At 37.4% G+C, this 17,632-nt stretch overlaps 2 protein-coding genes across 2 annotated transcripts; one reads left to right on the forward strand and one right to left on the reverse strand.

Moving 5' to 3' along the window:
- Positions 1 to 397: 397 nt before the first annotated feature.
- On the forward strand, positions 398 to 1,445 carry LOC138903247 (uncharacterized). The gene is made up of 2 exons (XM_070191181.1): positions 398 to 700; positions 879 to 1,445. The coding sequence occupies exons 1-2, from the start codon at positions 398 to 400 to the stop codon at positions 1,443 to 1,445; spliced, it is 870 nt and encodes a 289-aa protein (XP_070047282.1).
- A 13,157-nt stretch (positions 1,446 to 14,602) lies between these two features.
- LOC138903248 (secreted RxLR effector protein 161-like) lies at positions 14,603 to 15,193 on the reverse strand. Its single transcript, XM_070191182.1, has one exon. The coding sequence runs from the start codon at positions 15,191 to 15,193 to the stop codon at positions 14,603 to 14,605; it is 591 nt and encodes a 196-aa protein (XP_070047283.1).
- Between the last annotated feature and the right edge of the window lie 2,439 nt (positions 15,194 to 17,632).

Here is a 17,632-nt window from a genome sequence, read left to right on the forward strand (position 1 = left end):
TATTTCTTTCTCAGGCAGGAGGTCTTCTAGAAGGAGCCGGGCACCTGTGCCATCCTTTCAGAGGAAGGCTGATGCCCCTTCGATTTCTGCCACTCTTATGATTATTGCCACTTCTGTGTCGAACCCTTCTTCGGCCGTCGCAGTCCAGGAACGTGCCTCTATTCCGTCCTCTACTTTTTCTCCTTAACGCCTTTCACCGATTGATGAGGACGACAATATCTCTCCTGATGATGGTAGTCTAATGCCTTTTAAGAGGAGAGCCATGGATACGGGAGGAGAAAAGCCAGTAGCCGTCGACTTGGAAGAACATGACTTTATTCTTCGGGAGACGGCCATAGTGTATGTTGGAGAGAGCCTCAAGGCGGGTTCCGAGATCCCGCACTCATAGAAGATAAACATGAGTGCATCACTACCTCCCGTGGGGGAGACGGTCGAGGGCGGGATGCATAATGACGGCCTTGCACTTTTGAGGCAAGAGGAAGCCTCGTCTTCTAGGGTCGCAATGGATGTACCCTCTACGGCTAATGATAGAGAGAAGGTCATTACTGAGGAGGATATTGGATCTGACTCCGACATGGATATGGATGAGTTGAGGATGATCGATGAGGGACTCACTCAACTCAAAGTGAGGTTGGAAGGAGGCTCCAGGACTATTGCGATCCCAATGGATCGTAATTTTCTTATAGATACCGAGGAAATGGTCCTTGCCCTCAGTCCTCTATGTTTTGAGATTAAGGGTACGACCCTCGAGATGATAAACGACAGTACTCTGGCGAATAAGTTGGTCTTGCTCTCCGGGTAAGTTCGACTATCGTCTGTTCTTTTCCTTATGCTTCGATTTCTTTCGTAAGCTCTAATTCCTTTTCTTTGTTTTGTAGACGGTTATTCTAGAGATTGAGAGTGCTAGCCGAGAGAAGAGGCGTAAAGACATTTACGTAAAGCTGAAGGATAAGTATACAAGGTGGCTTAAGAAGTACCGGGAGATCCGATGTCGGCTTCGCGAAGTAGATGACGTGCAGGTCTTGAGGGAGGACTTGAAGAAGAGGGACGAGGAGCTGATGCAGGTCGTGGAGAAATGCAGCATCCTTGAAGGGACGTTGAGGAGAAAAGAGATAGAGCTTGAGCTTAGAAAAGGCATAGAGGCCCAATGCAGTGATATACAAGCCCAAGTGGTTCTGCTGCGAGGCCAACTCGAAGAGTGCCAATTTAAAGCGGATGCTCTTAGTGGCGAGGTCGCCGAGAAAAAAAAGGAGCTTGATAAAGCAGAGTCTGCTCAGTCGGAGGTTCAGAGAAGGGTGGAGTTCCTTGAAGTGGCAAACCGAACCCTTCATACTGAGCGAGAAAATGACTTGCCGATGATGAGGCTTAAAGAAGAACAACTTGATGAAAGGATTGGGGAGTTGGAGAAAGGACCTCCGATATTTATGATCAAGTTGCCACTCTGAGGCCGAGAAGACCAAACTACTTACATGACCTTCTTCATCTACGGCTTTTGTCTTCCCCAACGTTCCTTGTGAGCTGTATGAATAGTGGATTCACGCCGAGGCCCGATTGGATGTTCTTTATGAGTTGCATGTGGCGAGTTCCATTCCTTCCGCGGACTTTGAGGATGCTCGGGTCAGGGCTCGCGAGGCTCTGGTTTCTTGTGGCTACGACCCTGGTGAAGAAGATGAGGACGGTGAGGATGTTGTAGACCGCCTTGAGATGAAGCCTGGTATGATTTTATATACCCTTCGGGCGAGGATGGAGAGAGCATTGAAGTTCAGGGCAGTGAGGATGTCTTGGATCGTGATAGCGGTGGCCAGCAGTAGTTTTTTTGTTTTATCAATCATTTTTGTATATTTTTGCAGCGTCTTCAAGAGCCTTTGTAAGAAGCCTTTGTTTAAAAATATCAAAGTCGGTTTTTGCTTTCATTTGCACCTTTCTTAGTTGTTGTGGTTTGTTTCTGTACTTTGCGTGTTTTGCTCCTTCATACTTTTGCCGTCGTTCTTGTAAATATCAAAGTCCTTGGGTCGAATAGTTATGGGTCGAATTTCCCTTTTGCCCGCATAGGTCGAGTATGTATACTACCGATTGGTTAGGTTTGAACTTGATCAGACTTAGCTTCTTGTTCGATTAAGTTATACTTCTATTGAAACGTGGCCGGGGGGCGATAGGTGTTATTCGAACTTGGTCGAATTTTAACCACTTTAAATTACGGCCGAGGACCGGTAAGTGTTATTCGAGTTTGGTCAAATTTTAACCTATCGTTAGGGTGTTGCCGAGGGCCGGTAGGTGTCATTCGAACTTGGTCTAACTATAACCTCTTCAAATTGCGGCGATGGTCGATTAGTGTTGTTCGAGTGGGGTCGAACTTGATCGTTTGTTAGTCAAGGCAGAGGGCCAATAGGTGTTGTTCGAGCGGGTCGAACTTGACCTTTTGTTAGTCACGGCCGAGAAAGATAGGTGTTGTTCGACCGTGGTCGAACTTGACCTTTTGTTAGTCGTGGCCGAAGGTCGATATGTGTTGTTCGAGTGGGGTCGAACTTTACCTTTTGTTTGTCATGGCCGAAGGCCTATAGGGTTGTTCTATCGTGGTAGAACATAACCTTTTGTTAATCGCGGCCGAGGGCCGATAGGTGTTTCTTATAAACGTAAGTTTTTTATTACTTTGACGTTGTTGCTCTGATTACATGATTGGAGAAAGTTACAAATTTTTGGGCGCTGGCTGACGTTTCAGTCCCAGTCCCAGTCTATCTAGTCCCTTCATTGTTTGACTTAGAGAGTATTAAGGAGTCGGGCAATGAAAGAGAAAAACGGTCCCTCCCTCACATACTTCGGCTCAGAGTGTCCCATTTGTCGCCTCATTAAAAACCTCCTTGAGAAAATCTTAATGGGACAAAACTCAAGTGAGGGAAAAAGAGTACGACTTGGGAACACTTCTTCCTTTTAGAAGTTGATCTATTTGAGGTGGCTGATGTTCCAATTATTCGGTAATTGCTTTCCTTCCATTGTCTTTAATTGGAACGAACCTTTGTTTGCTTTGGCTGTAATTTTGTATGGGTCGTCCCAATTTATTCCCAGCTTGCCTTCCCGTGGACCTTTGCTCGCTTGAATTTTGGCTTTGAGTACGTAGTCCCCGACTTTGAGCGGTCGGACCTTTGCTTTCTTGTTGTAATAAAGTTTTGCTTGCTGCTTTTGGGAGACCATCCTTATGTACGACATATCTCTTCGTTCGTCGATTTGATCGAGTTCCTGCCTTCTACTCTCATCATTACTAGTACCGCCTTCGTGGGAGTACCTTAGACTGGGTTCTCCGACTTCGACTGGTATGACTGCCTCGGTCCCATAGACCAAAGAGTAGGGTGTCTCTCCTGTGCTCATCTTCGGGGTAGTTCTATACGCCCATAATACTTCTGGGAGTATCTCCGGCCACAGTCCCTTGGCGTCTTCGAACTTTTTCTTCATGATGTTTAATATGGACTTGTTGGAGGATTCTTCTTGTCTGTTACCTGCTGGTGATACGGGGTTGAAAGTATCCTCTTAATATGCCATATCTCGAAGAATTCAGCGGTTTTCTTTCCCGTGAACTGGTGGGTAGGCCGAATCGGCAGATGATGTTTCTCCATATAAAGGTGATTATCTCGTCGTTATAATTCTATCAAGGATGCTCGACCTCGACCTTGATCTTTGATAACTCCTTGACCTTAATCATTGCTGACTCTTCTACCGCAATGTTCATTGTTTCTAGAACCACTTTGACCCTGGGCAGATCTCTATTAGAGTCGCATTGGTGGCACATGGCGGTCCGTGAATGCCTCACTAATGCTAACATGACTTAATCATATTAGAAATAATTTTTGACCGATACAGTTCATTCACAAAATTTAGGAGCTTTTTATGCATGCCATAACAACCGACAAAAGGACAATATTTGATACGCCATATATCTCCACGGCCTGTTCTAAGAATATTAAATTTCATTAATACATCTCTAAGATATGATGATTCTTATTCTAATCAATACTCTCTTCATATATATTGTCTCGACAAAACACATTTCCATGGTATTTTCAGTTGTTCTGAATATGCCCATTTTAGTCCAGAACATATGGCATTTGTGCATTCAAAGAAAATGTGCCGAACAGTTTCTGTTGAGACACCTCATTTTCAATCGCGAGGATAGGCTGGTCAGTCAGAAAATAAGTGGCTTCTTTGTGCGCATAAAATCATTTTAAACTTTTGTGCGTTGAATGTGTGTTCGTCTGGTTTCTTGCTTTCTTTTCTCTATTACTTTTACTCTTTGGACACTGGTTCCTTAAAGGGTACCTACTGTTCATATACTTCATCTCTATCCATACATGTAGTCAAAGTTCAGAGGAAAACTATTAAAAGGCAGCTTGCTGCACAAAGTATTCCACGTTCATGCAAGATCGTAGAAGAGCCGTATACCAAAGGGTGTAATGTAGAAAGCCTAGCTTTGGGTCCACGCAAGTACACGCGGTCGACAAGTAATAAAGTGATAAGAAAATATCATTCCCACGATGATTTATGATCAACTATTTTTCAATTTAAGCTATTTATAAATTTAATGATCAAGTGAGAGTGAAGAAGATGATTGTGATTTTTATCACTAAATTACTACGAACTAATAAGCAAGCAAGAAAATCATATCGCAAGTAGAGCAAACAAACACTTAGGAAGAATTAATGAGCTGGGGGTATTCCAGGGTTATGGGATTAACATCTCTCCTATTGCGTTTTCAGGTTGATATAATCACTGGACTTATCTAATTTGTTGATTAGCATGGTTTATTATACTCGCGAAGTTCTTTCGACACTTCGCTCGCCTATTCAAGCCAACCTAAGACTATATGTCTATAGAATCAAACTTGACAAGAATGCATATTTCCTGTAAAAATAACCAAGTAAGGCAACTAGAATATGTTTATACTAATCGTGAATCTATTCTCCAATGCTCGGATTCAAGAACTTACTCTATTCAATCATATATGCAATCTATAGCTCCCATTTTCGAGTTCAACTATAAATTTATAGATAGTATTCTATTGTTAGCTACACAACATAATAATTAAGTGCAAGATTGAATAAAGAAATTAATATGATAAAGTCAAGCAAAACAATCAACCGTCAATTTACAATAGTCAAGAACAACCCATAACCCCAGAATAACGAGGTTTTAGCCACTCATGTTCATAGCAATAATCAAAATATCATTTTTAAATATAAAAGTTATGAATACTAGATGAAGGATGGAAGAATTGATGAATTTCGTGCTCCCGAGTGTTTCGTACTTGTCTTTCTCTATCAAAGTGGTGTCTCCCCCTTCAAAATAGGTTTAGGTTTGCTTTTAAACGAGTTGGAGGCATTTTTGGGTTGAGATAACCAAGTCTCAGGCGAAATCGGACAAGTTTCTGTCACCAACGCCCAAGGTAGCGTGGGGCGCTAGCCCTAGCGCTAGGAATTTTGAAGGTCTGATTTCTGCGCCACAGGTAGCGTCCCACGCCAGCCTGGGCGCTACTTTGCGGCTTTTTTTCCATTTCGTCCACGTTTTGCTTCAATTCACGCACCTTCGTCCCACATGGCCTCCAGATGATTCCTACACATAAAAATACCATGAATTAATACAAATTATTACATTTCATATTCAAAATCTACGAAACATGAGTAAAATGCGATGTAATATGCATAAAAATATACCTACTTTAAGTCGAATATCAACAATTATTAGTGGCTGCCAAAACCTATTATTCGCCATAAACTCCCAGCCTTTTTATTAAATCTACGGTCTAGATTTAAGCTGAAAATATACTCTTTCGGCTTTGTCCTTCTCAGATTATAAATTTCTACCCTTTTTTCACTTCAAATAATGCGTGTGTATATTTTTTTGTCTTGGAATGAATATTAACTAACTTGTAAGCAATACGATTTTTGAAAAACATTTATGTTTAATTAGTTCCTTTGGTTTTGATTTGTTTAACGTTTCAAAAGAGCAATTTAGTTTACTTTCCAGAAGGCAATTCTTTTTTGGTTTAGGTTTTTGAAAGAAAAGAGAACTTTTATAAACCAAATGGCCCTAGAGAATAATATAATTGAGACAAGGACAAAGTTCAGGAGGGTATATAAGGTGAATGTTGCAGAGAAAAGGATTGGAGCCCATTATGCAGGTGACGACCAATATGCATGCATATTCAACACAAAAATCATTTTTTACCGGATAGAATTTACGGTACCCTAGCCATTATTTGATCCCCTTTACCACACCTCCTAGTTGTTTTTTCATTTATTTAAGTCGAGGTGGGGGCTGGCTAAAGCTAGGGCAATCACTAATACCTCAAGAATTCATGTAATGTTTGAAGAGTTCCTAGCAAGACGGATTAATGATTTAAATTTAATAAGTTTTACCTTGTATTAAATTAATTATACTATTAAAATTATGGGTTTAAAACTTTTATTTGTTTGAGATTTAAGTAGAATTTTATTTACTATTGTATATGATGTACTCCCATGTGTCAAAAACATTAAGTTTAAATGAATCCACAGCCAAAAGGCTATATTCGCCTATGCTCCCTAAACCCGTAAGAGGAGCTTACATTATGGACAAAGCTGACTTTGCTAACCTTAGAATCAAGACATACATAAAAGGAATTGGTTAAGGGCACCAAGATTGATGGGATAAGGTGAGATATCCTGTATTAAGACTAGATTAAATTTATATCATTTGTTGGTTGACGGTATAAATTTATTTTGGGATAATTTTATACCGTCAACCAAACATGATATAAATTTAACCCCACATCTTATCTCATCTTATCACGCGTATCAAACGACCCCTAAGGATAAAATTTATCCTTATACTTATGGATGTTGTTTAAATTTAATTTTTGTTATATTATTAGGTGAAACTTTTTTGGTTAATTAAAGATATTTTATTACCAAAGCAAACTTTGCTGCTCAAAAATGAACAGAGTGGGAAAACTAGACATCAAAATTGTTACTATTAGGCAAAATTTCCTATTGTACCATTTCGTCAAATTAAGTTCTATTGTTATTCTTTTCTTTCTTAAAACTTTGTGTCCTATCTTGTATAAATTGATAGTACGTATATATGGAGCAGAAAATTGTTAGGCGACGTACACAATTGATTCAATTATTGAAGGCTGATTGACAAGACTTGAGATAACTATTCCAAGCTGTGCAAGCGCAAAGAATATAATGACGTATATTATATATTCCCCCTTTCAACTAGCAGAACGAGAAACTTTTAAGTATACAGTAGTTACTTGAGGAAGCCATGTCAAGAAGCAAGGCTATTTCAATTCCATCAACTGTAACTAAGTGGACCTTTTCCATTTCAATGTGTTGTAAATGAAAGATTGAAGTGAAACAGCAAACAGCATTGGGAAAAGACATGAGAATGACAATATACTGCACAACCGAATGATGAATTGTGCAGAGAAGAAAGAATATTACAGTTGTATTTGAATGAAGGAACTCAAATGAGGAAGAAGAGGGGGAAGCAAAAGGACAGTAGGCATGTGGGCAGTGTTGTTTAGTCTTCTGGCAAAAGGAGATATCCTAGACAGGATGGATTTAACAAGTGAAGAGGTGGTTTGGTAGCCGGTAAAGAGAGGAGTTATCCATATACTCCTGTTAAAATTAGGATAACTTTCTACTTTGTTTGGTTAAGTGGGCGTTTGGACATAAGAATTGTAAAATTCCAAAATAGGGGGAAAATAATTTTCAAGTGAAAATGGTATTTGAAATTTAGAATTATGTTTGGACATGAATATAATTTTAGGTTATTTTTGAAGTTTTGTGATTGATTCGAGTAAAAATTTTGAAAAACAGCTTTTTGGAGTTTTTCAAATTTTCGAAAATTTTCAAAATGCTTCTTCAAGTGAAAATTGAAAATTTTATTAACAAACACTGATTTCAGAAAAAAGTGAATTTTTTTTGGAAAAAAGAAAAAAATTTCTTATGTCCAAACGGGCTCTAAAAGAAGGGGAAAAATAATCTATTAGAAGCTAGTATAAGTTATACAATGTTTCGTTATTTTTTCCTCTTTTTCATACAAAATGTAGCATTGCTAATACAATGTTTGGTTCATGTTTTACTTTTTCGCATAACTAACACATGTATAAATTATGAAGGAATCTATGTATTATTTATGCAGGGTAGAAGGTGGAATAACTTATACATGTATTAGTAATACTTGTATTAAAACACAAAATAACAAGATTACCCTTTATTCAAACTTGTAGTTTTTTGTTTAAAAATATATATTTAAACTATACTAATAATTTTAATAAAATAAAGTAAGCTAATAATAAATAACACTCACATTACATTTATATTATTAATCCTTATATAACTAACGCATAACTAATTCCCGCATAACTAATCCATGCATAACTAATCCCAATATAATTCAACTTTGCATAACTAATACATGCATAACTAATCTCTGCATTACTTATTCCTACATAACTAATACATACATAACTCTAGCCGGCAACCAAACGACCCCGAATGCATATGTGCATAATAATGTATACAGGGAAGATCTGTTTATGATATAGTTCAAGAAAGAGTCGTCTCATTTCCTTACTTCTTTCTAATTCATTTACTTCAAGACTAGTTCTGAACGCCGCGTAACATCATCTTCAACCAACCTCCGCCGTACTCTCGAAGAAAATAATTCAGGAAAAAAAAAAGCTTGTGAAAATTGAAAAAGTAAAAAAAGGGTAATTCGGTGCATAAAATATTCCGCGTTCATGCAAGACCCGATGAAGGACCGCACCCCTAGGGTTTGATGCAGACAATCTATACTGATGCACGCATTAATGGTTGTTTTTACATCTCGAATTCACGACCTTTAAGTTATACGGGGACAATGCGATAAAATTTGAGAAAGTAGTAAGAATGAAACACAGAAGCAGCACCCCACCAGCCAATGGGTCATTTCACGGGATAACAGTAAAAATTATACGGGGCGCCCTATTTGATCGCCCACATTTAACCTATACCCACTTTTTAAAAAAGTTTCAACTTGAAAGACAGAACCTCTCTTTTCGGCCACAGCCAGCAGTTCGCTTTCCACTTCCGAATACCAAAGAGCGATTGAGAGAAGAGCAGTACGTAGGACTTAAAAAGAGGGTTCCTTCCTCTCTTCACTCTCCGAATTTCGATCCTACCCACTTTTAAAATAACTTCAGGCCTCTTTCTCCTCTTCCTCCTCCTTCTCCTCTTTCGTTTTCTTCTTCTTCTCCTCATTCTTCTTCTTCTTCGGGTGATATCATTCTTTCCTCTAGATGATATTATTATTCAAAGTGTTGGACTCGTCAAAGAACTCATATTTCTCAACACAAGTAGGCACAAGTGTATTTTTTCACATAAAACGAAGCTCTTGGATTCAGAAAACTTGGTTTAATTGATGATTTGTCAGGGAACCACTACGACAAAGTTTTGATGAACCCACTGATACCTTCCTTCCTGGTATGAGGATGGACGACGGAAAGTTCAAGTTGACTGCTTGGAATATTACCCAAAAGGACCCAAACACTGAAGTGCATCCTCTAGGAACTGAAGTCCACCAAATACTAAACAAATTTCAGCTCCTAATATGCTGAAGTTCAGTAGATACTAAACAAACTTCAGCTCCTAGAATGCTGAAGTTCAGCAATTACAAAACAAAAACTTCAGCCAAAATTGTTGAAGTTCATCAATTATTGAACTGAAGTGCATCCTCTAGGAGCTGAAGTTCAGCAAATATTAAACAAACTTCAGCTCCTAAAATGTTGAAGTTCAACAGATACTAAACAAATTTCAGCTCCTAAAATGCTGAAGTTCAGCAATTACAAAACAAAAACTTCAGCCAAAATTGCTGAAATTCAGCAATTATTGAACTGAAGTTTTTTATTGCACTATGAACTGAAATTTGCGTGATTGCCTTTGCAAGTCAGGCCAAACTTCAGGCAAAAATATCTGAAGTTTTGCTTTGATAAGGCTACACTTCAGGCAAAACATTCTGAAGTTCAAACTTCAAACATAAATTTTTGCTACTTCATGCCCGTATGTCTGAAGTTACCCGAAAAATGAGTACGCTTGCAATTTTTTTTGCAAAGCGGGTATAGGTTAAAAGGTGACCCAAAAACTGGGTATAGATGCAAATCCCCCGGGACAACCCCATTTGTTAATAGGTTTTAATTTATACATATACATATAGTGTACTTTTATTAAAATATAAATTATATTTATAATAACAGGTTAGTTACTATTTTAATTAAATTATGAATAATTAGTACAGTAATACTTATCAATATATTTACTTTAATAAAATAAGGAACATGAATATAATATCTCGTATCACAAAAAAGGATATATCGTGTGATATAGACAATCTATAGGGGATGTCTCTAAATTATTCCAAAAAATTAGTACTGACAATAACAACAACCCAGTAAAATTTCACAGATGCGGAGTTAGGAGAAGATAGTGTGTACGCGGACATTACACGTACTAACTAGTTTCAAAATATAAAATGGTTTCATCTTTCTTGTGAGCGACATAAAATGGAGACAATTTATATTCTTGAAGTGACAGTACTCTTTAAACATTTTGCACACGTTTATATTTTAATATTTTTATCCAATTATAGTAATAACCCCTTTATTGTTAGTTTCTGATACCCCTACTTTAATCAAAGATAACCCAAATTGCAGAATTGGTTCTTCAAAATGAAGTCGGGAAGAGGGAGGTAAAAATATACTTTTCCAGAGACTTTGTGGCCAACAGAGATATATGGGAATCCAGAGATTCTGATAGATTTTTTTAACTTCATATATATTTGTGCTTGACAGGAATAATGCATACTTTATCGAGAAATATCTGGTCAATGTAGCCATGCCAAGGCATAATACAAGTGATGAGAAAATTGTTAAAATAAAGAAATTAGAAAATTATATCAAAGTCTAAATATATTTCCACTTTTGATTAAAAAAAAGTTACGCTTGAGACTTGAGGCAATGCCAGTTAACAAGCATGCTACGTACGCTCAAGAAAATTTTGTGTATAAATATTATATACATGATGAATTATTTTAGTGAAAATTCTGTTTTCGACGCTACTAACAAGATATGGTGAGAGCTGTGATTAAATTGTGAGGAGAAGGGAATCGCTTGCTTCAGGAAAGGAAGAGCTTTAATTTTGGGTTGGATCGACAAGACAGCCATTTCAGTAGTAGGGACTTGTGCAGAAAATAATTTGATATTCAGCCAGAATATGCATTATACAGATGATATCTCTTTGGCCATGGGCAAGGAGAAAGGTTACTTCACCTAAATGACATTATATAAGCATTGATCAGTGAAACATGAACTAATATTATAATTTTCCATGAACAGTGACTTGTCCAACATGGCATACTTATATTGTTGTACATAAGTTGTTTATGAGAATGCGAGAGGGGTGAATTGTTTTTTTTTTTTTTTTTTTTTTTTTTTTTTTGCAGTAGTCGACTAATTTGAGTTCTAGTCGATTGGGCTTTTCAGGAATCGAATGAAAAAGATAAATTGTAGAAAGTAAATGACACAGTATGTTTTTATACTGGTTCAGATTCAGAGTGAATCCCATGTCCAGTCCCCTTGGGTTCCAAGAGTGATCTCTTTCAAGTATGAATTATGAAGTGGCATAGTACAGATGAGTTGATGTTGTTATACACCAAGAGCATTTGTCACTCGTTCTTCTCTCTATAATTGATACAATGCCTCACCGGTGTTCTTTTCTCTCTCTCTCTTCTCTTCTTTGTTACACAAGAAATCAAGAGCAAACTACAACTTTTTGTTTGAAGTAGAGCAAAGAGATTGAAGTTAGTTTGATTAAAGTATATCTTCTTCAAGTCTGGAACATATGTATATATATACTTCGTGAGGCCTTCTTGATTCTTGAATGACGTGAATCTTGAGAGATTGCAAACCCAAGGGATTTGATCCTTGAAAGAAATCATAGATTGATTCTTTCCAAGAATAAAGTCAAGTTTTCGTTGATCTTCTTTGATTTGTGGTCTTGACAAGCTTTTCATCCGCTAGGCATATCTTTTCGTTACTTGAGTGATTTGCGACAGATCCCTTGATTTCTCACTTCAATGATCTCCAGTGCAGCCCTTTGCAATCTCGTTTCCCTTTGATTTGGGATCTTCCTTGCATTGCTCCCGGTAATAGACTGTTTCCTTAATCTATTCTTGAATGGTATTGCTTCTAAATTCCTTTATTTTATTCCTTGTGATCCTACACCACATGTGATATATTATTTTTCATCATTGAAACTCATAATTAACAATCTCCTTTTTGATGATGACAAAAATAATATATATATATATATATATATATATATATATATATATATAATAGTTTACTTCCCTGTAGTCGACTCCCCCTCAACAGGTACTGCATATACTTCAGTTGACTCCCCCTCAACATGAGTTGTTATCTGTCCTGCAAAGTACTTCTTTCTCCCCCTTTTTGACATCAGCAAAGAGGGGATATGCATATATACAATTGAAATTAAGTAGAAACAGACACATCATAGGCAAATATTTGCAAATTATAGGCATGCGGGGTTTAGCAAAAATAAAGAAAAATATCCAGCAACTGGTTATCCAGTCCAAAATAGTAAAAAGAGATTGTTTGAAACTTCCACAACTAACGACGCAAGAAATAAGTAAGAGTGTTGCAAATTGCCTCCTTCGGACGTTCAAAAGCTGGCATTGGATGAAACTGTCACTCTATCAATCTTGTCATGTACCTCCTTGAAGTCTTTGACTGCATTTTCTCTAAGTTTGAGAATTTTGACCCTTATCTTTGAAACATCGGACCCAGTCTCTTTGGAGATTGCATGGATGTCTCCAATAGTGGATTGAGTTGTGGCAAGAAGGTCCTTGATGATGGTCAACTTATTGTCAATAGCAGTCGGTTTCTCCATAAGATTAGGATCACCTACACTATGATGGGAAACAGAGGCTTTGGTCTTGGGGTCAGGCTGAACGTTCTTGACTTCACCTTCCTGTTTCTTCACCCAGGAACCCTTAGCACACACATACCCCATACTGGAGAAGGCTCTAGAGTTGTAGGACTTTGAAACAAAGACAAAAAGGTATTCTGATATAGAGATGTTATGGGCTTCCAAAATGTGGGTGATAGCCATACCATAGGGTAAACTAGTGGGATCATCAACACTCTCAATCATGGAGTTTATGACCCATGAGGATAGTTTAACCTTAAGTTTGGTCACAAGGCAGTAGACACGAAAGGTATCTCGTTGAGAGAAGGTGGAGAATGATCTAGTACGAGGAAGAAAAGTAGTTGCAAAAATGTGGGCCAGAACTCGGGTTTCAAAACTAACATCACTGGGACCTAACTAGTTAGGAAGGATATCAGATGGACACTCAGCAATACAACGTTTTGCTTGATCAAAAATAATTTCAAAATCATCAGGCCAAGTATTCTTGAAAAGCATAGAAAAATTGGAGCACTTTTACTGAAAAATTGAGTCAAACATGGCACAATCAAAGATAATGTGTTTTCCTAGAACTAGGGATTCTAACTTATCAGGCTTGCTAGAGCGAAGATTTGCATAAAATATTCTCACTAAAGGTTCATAGACTTTGGGAGAGGATACAAAGAGGAATTTAGACCATCCTTGAAAAATAAACAGATCATTTACCTTACAATTGAGGGCCTCCATATCATCAAGGCCGATTATTCTGGCGTGAGCAATGGGCTTCTCTTTTAGAGCAACAAAGAAATTCCCATTTGGGGTATCCCAGAAATTGAGGTCGGACTCTAGAGAACTCGGGAGGTCTACAATGGATTTCTTGGGGGTAAAGGATTCATGGGAGTCTTCCATAGGCCTTTTTCCAAGAGCTTTTTCTCCTATTTGGTGAAAGTGGTCTGATAGTTCTGCATGAGAAGAGGCAAACCCTTCTGAGTGGTCAGACCCTAGGTCTACCTGTTCTGGAGGCCGAGAAGAGGGTTTTTCCTTGGAACGAGTACTTTTTCTAGTGGAGACAGATGGATTCTTGGAGTGTTTAGCCATTGAGAGATTTTGAGAAAGGGTTTGAAGGATTTTGAGGAAGGGTTTCTGAGTGATAGGAACAATGAAGACAGATAAAAATGGTTCAGGGGATTAAAAGGAAGGGATTTTGACGGTTGAGTGCAAGAAAGGAAAGGGTGTCAGGAAGGTTCATGATAATTGACTTTCCTTTCTTGAAAGTTGCGACTGGTGAAAAAAGAGAGAGAAATCAAAGGCGCTAAATTAATGCATACTAACAGATAAAATAAAATTAAATACATTAGACACACAAGAATTAAAAACTAACACATAGGTCCTAATTTTTATGAACATAGGTGCCGACAAATGATAATTTTATATCTCCATTGAGCACATGATCTCTAATGAAATGATGTTTGATGTCTATATGCTTAGCCCTAGAATGATGCACAGGATTCTTTGAGATATATATAGTACTAGAGTTATCACAAAATATTTGAATAGGTTTTAAAAAATAGTTCATAGTCACCAAGTTGATGAGACATCCATCGTAACTATGCACAACATTGCTCAATGGCAATATATTCTGCCTCCGTTGTGGACAATGCAACTGAGCCTTGTTTTTTATTGTTCCATGAAATTAATGCCTTTTCCAGTAATTGACATGTTTCGCTAGTGCTTTTTCTGTCTTTCTTATCACCTACAAGATCAGCATCTGAAAAACCTTCCAGCTTAAAATTGTTAGAACGTGGATACCATAATCCATAAGAAATAGTTCCGATGAGGTAATGAATTATTCTCTTTACTGCAGTTAGATGCGATTCCTTGGGAGCTGACTGAAACCTGGCACATTTACACATACTAAACATAATATCTGGTCGACTGGCAGTCAAGTAAAGCAAAGAACCGATCATTCCATGATATTTAGTTTCATCAACTGGATTTCCTTTTTCGTCCTTTTCAATACTTGTTGACGGGCTCATTGGTGTACCAATTGCTTTAGCACTACTCATGCCAAACTTTTGAATTAATTCCTTTGTATATTTTGTCTGGCACACGAACGTTCCTTCTTCAGATTGTTGAATTTGTAGTCCAAGGAAAAACATAAGATCTCCCATCATGCTCATTTCAAACTCACTTTGCATAATACTCTTGTAAAGCCATGATAAATTAGAAATGATCTAAGCCTTTCGTACCAGGCTCGTGGAGATTGTTTGAGTCCATACAGAGCTTTAGTCAACTTATACACATGGTAAGGGAATTTTGATTCTTCAAAACCAGGAGGTTGTTTTACATATACCTCCTCATCAATAAAGCCATTTAAAAAGGCATTTTTGACATCCATATGAAAAAGTCTAAATCGTTTGAAAGATGCATATGCAAGAAGAATCCGTATAGACTCTAGTCGAGCTAGTGGTGCAAAGGTTTCATCATAGTAGACTCCTTCTTGCTGTGAGTAGCCTTGGGCTACTAATCTAGCTTTGTTTCTCATGACCTTTCTATCTTCATTAAGCTTATTTCTGAAAACCGATTTTGTTCTAACTACAGTAGCATTTGCAGGTTTAGGTAGCAGTTTCCAGACTTGATTTTTATCAAATTGATCGAGTTCTTCCTGTATTACTTGTACCCAGCTGGAGTCTTTTAAGGCTTCTTCAACCTTCTTTGGTTCAATCTGAGAGATAAGTGCTACATTTGCCTTTTTCTTGAGATCTCCCCTGGTTTTCATTCTTTCACTTGGATCTCCTATGATAAACTTTTGAGGATATTCCGGTTCATTTCTCCACTCATTTGGACGTGTTGCAATCGTATGAGTAGTTAACTCCTTCTGTGATTCTGGTTGACTGTAGATAGGTTCACTAGTTGATTCTGTGACACCGTCTATCGTATCAATCGACTTTTGAGATTTGCTTGACTGTGGTGTTTCTTGACTGATATTTTCATCACCTGCAATAATTCCTTTCTCGACCGTAGTGTTATTTTCATCAAATATGACATGTACTGATTCTTCTATAGATAAAGTGCATTTAATATAAATTCTAAAAGATCTATTGTTTATGGAATAACCCAGAAAAATACCTTCATCACTTCTTGGATAAAATTTTCCAAGATTGTCCTTACCATTATTGTGGATAAAACACTTGTTGCCAAAAGGATGAAAATAACCTATGTTGGGTCGTTTACATTTCCATAATTCATATGGAGTTTTCTTCAAGATAGGTCTTATAAGACATCTGTCGAGAATGCGACAGGCTGTGCTTACTGCTTCTTCCCAAAAATGGTTTGGCAGGGAATATTCCAATATTATTATTCTGGCCATATCTTGTAGAGTTCTATTTTTTCTCTCAACTACTCCATTCTGTTGAGGTTATCTTGGAGTTGAGAAGTTGTAAGTATATCCTTGATCATTGTTTGGCAGGGAATATTCCAATATTATTATTCTGGCCATATCTTGTAGAGTTCTATTTTTTCTCTCAACTACTCCATTCTGTTGAGGTTATCTTGGAGTTGAGAAGTTGTAAGTATATCCTTGATCATTGCAGAAATCTTCAAATGCTCTGCTTTCGAATTCTCCTCCATGATCACTTTGAATGATTGAAATAAGGTACCCCTTTTCTCTTTCAACTTTCTTACAGAAAATCTCATAAGTATTTCAAAGCTTCATCTTTGTGAGATAAGAAAATCACCCATGTAAAACGTGAATAGTCATCAACAATAATAAAAGCATATTGTTTTCCTTCTATGCTAGCAGTTTCGGTGGGTCCAAACAAATCCATGTGGAGCAGTTGTAAAGGCTTGGAGGTAGATACAATGTCTTTGCTTTTGAAGGAGTTTCTGGTTTGTTTACCAATTTGACACGCATCACATACATGATTTTTAGAGAAATTGAGCTTAGGGGGAGACCAATAATTAAATCATGCTTGGAGAGTTTCTCAATAAAATGCATGCTTGCATGACCAAGTTTCTTACGACACAACCATGGATCATCAGATATAGATGCTAAGGAGATGTGACTATCTAGATTTTCAATGCCATCTAGAATGTAAATATTTTCATACCATTTTCCTAGGAGTATTATTTTACATGTCTCATCTTCAATAGCATAGCCTGTTTTCTTGAATTTAATTTGGTACCCTAAATCACATAACCGACTTATACTCAGAAGATTGTAGTTGAGTCCTTTTTCAAGATACACTTCAGTAATATCACAGTTGTTATTGAATGAAACTGTGCTAGTGCCAACTATCTTTCCTTTTGAATCATCGCCAAATTTGATACTTTCTTCATTTATCTTTGTAACTTCTTTGAACAAGTTTTTGTCACCTGTCATGTGACTGGAACACGCACTGTCTAAGTACCATTTTCCTTTGCGACTCTTTCTGTATTGTTCCTGCAAAACAGAATTATCATTTTTTTTAGGTACCCACGCTTGCTTGGGTCTTTGTTGGTTAGTTCTACTACGATTAGGATTATTTTTGGGCTTCCAAATCCATCCTGAAACATTAGATTTAAGAAATCGACAGAAAGAATATTTGATGTCCACTTTTGTTATAGTGGTGACACATAGGGGCTAATCCAGTTTTTGA

The sequence above is a fragment of the Nicotiana tomentosiformis genome, chromosome 12 (genome assembly GCF_000390325.3).
Source record: "Nicotiana tomentosiformis chromosome 12, ASM39032v3, whole genome shotgun sequence".
Taxonomy (NCBI): Eukaryota; Viridiplantae; Streptophyta; class Magnoliopsida; order Solanales; family Solanaceae; genus Nicotiana; species Nicotiana tomentosiformis.

Bases quoted from the DNA above. Each gene is read 5' to 3' on its own strand.
- LOC138903247 (XM_070191181.1), top strand. From the start codon at position 398: ATGAGTGCATCACTACCTCCCGTGGGGGAGACGGTCGAGGGCGGGATG. The intron at 701-878 runs GTCCTTGCCCTC...TTTGTTTTGTAG, and splicing joins TTATAGATACCGAGGAAATG to ACGGTTATTCTAGAGATTGA.
- LOC138903248 (XM_070191182.1), bottom strand. From the start codon at position 15,193: ATGCAAAGTGAGTTTGAAATGAGCATGATGGGAGATCTTATGTTTTTC.